The 4,708-nt window shown below is 46.1% G+C and overlaps 1 protein-coding gene across 1 annotated transcript; it reads left to right on the forward strand.

The window, feature by feature from the left end:
• The first annotated feature begins 3,057 nt into the window (after window positions 1-3,057).
• Window positions 3,058-4,198, forward strand: LOC123041410 (early nodulin-20). Its single transcript, XM_044464027.1, has one exon. The coding sequence runs from the start codon at window positions 3,334-3,336 to the stop codon at window positions 3,907-3,909; it is 576 nt and encodes a 191-aa protein (XP_044319962.1). The 5' UTR covers window positions 3,058-3,333; the 3' UTR covers window positions 3,910-4,198.
• The last annotated feature ends 510 nt before the right edge of the window (window positions 4,199-4,708 follow it).

The following is a 4,708-nucleotide window of genomic DNA, read 5'->3' on the forward strand; positions in this document are numbered from 1 at the left end:
TTAGACTGCCAGCTAACATATGATTAGATCCAACAGTGAGCATCTACTCCGACCGATCACGCAATGAGAATTATTTGGTTCGCTTCGCAGCCATGCGACGGGTAAGGAGTCAATTTATATCGGGTTAGCGCGTCCAGATCCGCGGGGAAAACGGTCAAAGTTGCAATCCTGGTTCGGCTCCACCGTGTTTTTGCCATTACAGGGTGGTGAGTTAAAGATTCACAAAGAGGAAACGCCTCAGCTCGCTTTCTTCTTCTTTGCGAAAGGAGAATGCTGTGATCATTTTTCTTTAAAAAAGGGAGAATGCTATAGTTTTTTTTTTGACCGGCGGAGAATGCTATAGTTCTCTTCCGCTCTTCCTTCATTGCGCCCTAATCTTCCTCAAATAACATAGTATACTCTATTTAGCTTAGTATAATAAAAGTAGTCCTATTTTTACATAAAGCCGATTTGACCTTTCAAACTTTAACTACCAGTGTCTTTAAATATATTCAGATTGGACATTTGAAAAGCATAGAGAGGAGATTTTATGGCTGCGCCACGCCAGCACCTCTCCTCCGACGGTAGGTCGTCGCCCTCCTCCACCACCAGTTCCACTGGTGTGGTAGTGCGGGAACTCGGGAAGGCCTCGATTTATCGGATGGAGCTACAATTTTTCCCACTTAGGGGCCTTTAGTAGGGTTATGTTTTTTTTTTGTCGATGTAGTTGTGGCGTAGAATTGGCGAATATAGTTTCGTCGAGTCTCCCGTCTTGACGCTCTGAGATGGCATCGATGACTTGTTGACATAAACCCATGACGGCTTTCTCTGCCCCTATGAGGTTACGGTTTGCAGGGTTTGTCGGTCAAGCGGCGGCGCTGATGATGGCTTCCCTTTGTGGTATGATCCTCCAGACTCCTCGATCTCCTTCACGTTGGTGCGCCGGTGCCAACGGAATGCCCATGAGCTTCTTTTTAGGTTAAGATGTTGGATCTATGAATATTTCGACGGTGGCGGCTTCTCGATGGTTTTTCCTCGACGACATTAGTCCGGTAGGACCATGGCGTTGATGACTTTATGTGTCAATTAACAATGAATGGCTTGGTTTGAAAAAAAAATGCAACAAATCGCAGTGCGGCATCTGCCCATTCAGGCGTAGGCGATGTTCTGCTACGGAGACCTCGTAATACTACTGGTTTGATCAATAGATCCGAACCCTTTTCTACAATATCACACACACACACAGGGGGGGGGGGGTGCGCGCGTGCGTGTGAAACTCATATCCCTAAATGTATATAGAAAATAGTTTCATGCTTTTTTTAATGGACAAGCGTGCGGGGTGGGGGTGGGTATAGTTTCCCCCACATATTTTCTATACTTTGATTGGTACTCCCAACCCTCCTCATGTTGGATGCGCTCCTGGCTTCTGCGCGCCGCTTATCGCCATCCTAGTGCCTTCTAGCATCCGCCACTAGGTGGTTTTTTCTTCTTATTTCTCCTATGTTCTTTTGGGCGTGATTGTGCTGTGACCCCAGCTGACGTTTGTCTGGTGATGTTCGGATATGGATTGCATGGAGTGTTGCTTTATTGATAAAGTGGGGCGAAAGTCTATTTTAAGCATAGAGTGCCAACTCTTAATTTCGTATGAAGGTTGTGTTTTTAAAACCATGTCTACAACCAATAGTTTTGCTGTTTGACAACTAGAGGGAATATAAAATTAAAGTAATCGTAATGGAAGCAACATCATGTTCGGTGTGTTAAGGATTTACTTCTTAAAAACAAATGCCAGTTTCTCATTAGGGATATAAATGATGCAATAAAAGACGTCGTGAGGCCTGTCTAGCTAGCTTTACTTAGCTCGATAGTTCATTTTCCACGGAAAAAAAACTTCATTAAATTGTTAGACCGTTAGACTACCCACAATGGGAATAACATATATAGTAACATCGCACATATCTAAATAAAATAGATAATGTGGCAAACAATAAATGAAGAAAGAGAGACATGTGGTAACATAACTAGTTACTACTAGTATGAGTAACATCACACATATCAAGGTAAGATGAATCTATAGCCTAATAAATAAAGTGTTGCATGTTACCACAAGACTAGCCACACTCGACAGTAACATACATTAGTAACATACACATATCCCTAGACTATGTTACTACCTCAATAGTGGGTAGTAACATAAGTGTGGTAACATGCAAAGCTTCATTTATTAGGTTATAGACTCATATTGCATTGGGACATGTGATGTTACAGTAACTAGCTAAGTTACTAAGGCTAGCCATAGTGGGAGTAACTTAGGTAGTAACTTAACACATCCCAAGACAATTTTGCTTATGTGGCAAATGAGAAAAGAGGTGCTTGTGGTAACATAATATGTTACTGTAACATAGCGCTTTCCGAGGCAAAATGAGTCTATGAGATAATAAATGAAACAATCTATGATACTACTACTATGTTACTTTGCACTATGGAGGTAGTAACTTACACTAGTGTCATATGCATGACACTAGTCTAAGTTACTCCCCACTATGACCAGCCTAATACTAAATCTCTCCTCATTAACTCATTGCCACATAAGCAAATTTGCTGAGTTGGACTAGATGTTACTACCGAAGTTACTCCCACTGTGGCTAGTCTCCACTATAGAGGTAGTAACATAGAGTAATAACATGGGCTACTCATTGTGGCTAGTCTTAAGTGGGATTAGACTACCCACAATAGAAGTAACACAGGTGGTAACATCACACATATCTAGGCAAAATAGATGATGTGGCAAGTAATAAATGAAGAAAGAGATACATGTGGTAACATAACTAGTTACCATTAGTAATATGAGTAACATCACACATACCAAGATAAGATGAGTGTATAGCATAATAAATGAAGTGTTGCATATGTGACACATATGTTACCCCACTGTGGAGGGAATAACTTAACTAGTAACATATTCATTGTGACTAGTCTTGAACGGTGCTGGTTTACATCCTTATTTCTCGTGTTTACTTAGTTATGTTTTTTAGAAAAATGGGTGCGTATAAAGCCGTGAATTTGGCACGTCCTCAGTAAACTGATTTCTGGCTAATCATACCAATTCAGCACAACACCAGGAAAAGGAGTACTCCTACGACTGCCATTCGACCCGGGCCCTCTGCCAACGTGTACAGAGGAAGCAGGGCAGGCGTCCACGTCATGTCATGCCACGTGGCGGAGCTAGCCAGCCAGACCGCGCCCCCATTTGCGCGCGCGCCGACGCCATGACCCAACCATAAAAAGACCACAAGCCCCACACTTGAGCTCCGAAACTCCACACCACACCACGGCACCACAAGCCACAGCTTAGCAATGCCCAACCCGCCCACCCCCTCCTCGCCGTCGCCGCTCCCGGCCCCGGCGCGCAAATCTCCGTCCAGCCGCCGGCGCCAGCGCCTGCTCGCGTCCCCGAAGCCGTCGCCCGCTCCCACCTCCTCGTCCTCGTCGGCGTCGTCGGCGTCGTCTTCCTCCGCGTCCTTCTCCTTCGCCCCCTTCTCGCCGGCGCCCTCGCCGTTCCACCACCGCTTCCTCTCCCCGCTCCGTGCCTCCGCGGTGCCCTTCTCCTGGGAGCACCGGCCTGGCATCCCCAGGACCCCCGCGCGCGGCGCCGGCACCCGCAGCAAGTCCGGTGCCCCGCCGCTGCCCCTCCCGCCGTCGCTCTTCTCCAACAACAAGGTGGTCGCCGAGTACTCCTTCGGCGCCGACGGCGCGTACTCCGTCGTTCCCACGAAGGCGAGGAGGCGCAAGCAGCAGCGGCGGTGGCCAGCGGTGACCGACGCCCTGACAGAGTGGCTGGCCGTGCTGAGCCTCTACCGGTCGTGCACGAGGTCGCGCGACTCCCTCGCCGCCTCAGGCCCGCCACCGCACCCGCGCCGGTGCTCGCCCTAGGCCTGGCCGGCGAGCCGGCATCGACCAATACGTACGTAGAGTGTTGGTGTGCGTGTTCCCCGTATTGTCCTTCCTTTCTTTTTCTTGGGTGTGTGGGTTGTGTTGAGTGCGTACGTACGTATACGTTCGTTGGTGCCCGATCGTAGTACCACCGATGAATTAGGAATGTGCTTGCGAATTTGGTGACATGACGCTGTAATTAAGGGTGTCTTTTCGTGTGTCGGTATATGCATGTGCTGTGCTTGCTCCAACAATAATTAATGGATAATTCGGCACGATTGATTGATTAGGCTGCTTGTTGATTAGTACAAGATTTTTTTTATTGTTGGTTAAAGGATTCAATAATGTCAGTGTTACACTTGACATTATTACATGCATGTGGGTGGTGCAGTGCTCATGCATGTCTTCTGCAGTTTCTCTTTTCCAGAAAATGTGCTACGATCACGCTATATCTGTGATTTATTAGATTGCATGCACTGTCACGGTCAAGTGGGCCACGACTGTTGCAAGCACGATATGATTATCGAGGACATGTTACTATATTATTGTCCTCTCTTTTTGTAGAATAATCCATGGATTTTTGGGAACAAACAGTACTAAACAGATGCGCTACTGTACAGCGTTTGATGGCGACGATCTTGTCGTGCCTTAATGGAATGCATGCGTTTCTGTAAAAAAAAAAGCCCTATGGTATAAGTCTGTGCAATATAGAATTATAAAATCAAAGTAAATATTTTCATGTGTTCAGAGAAAAATAATATTTATATTTACATAAAGAAAGAAGAGGAGTTAAATAAAA

The sequence above is a fragment of the Triticum aestivum genome, chromosome 2B, assembly GCF_018294505.1.
Source record: "Triticum aestivum cultivar Chinese Spring chromosome 2B, IWGSC CS RefSeq v2.1, whole genome shotgun sequence".
NCBI lineage: Eukaryota > Viridiplantae > Streptophyta > Magnoliopsida > Poales > Poaceae > Triticum > Triticum aestivum.

Excerpts from the sequence above, each read along its gene's own strand:
- LOC123041410 (XM_044464027.1), top strand. The coding sequence starts at position 3,334 with ATGCCCAACCCGCCCACCCCCTCCTCGCCGTCGCCGCTCCCGGCCCCG.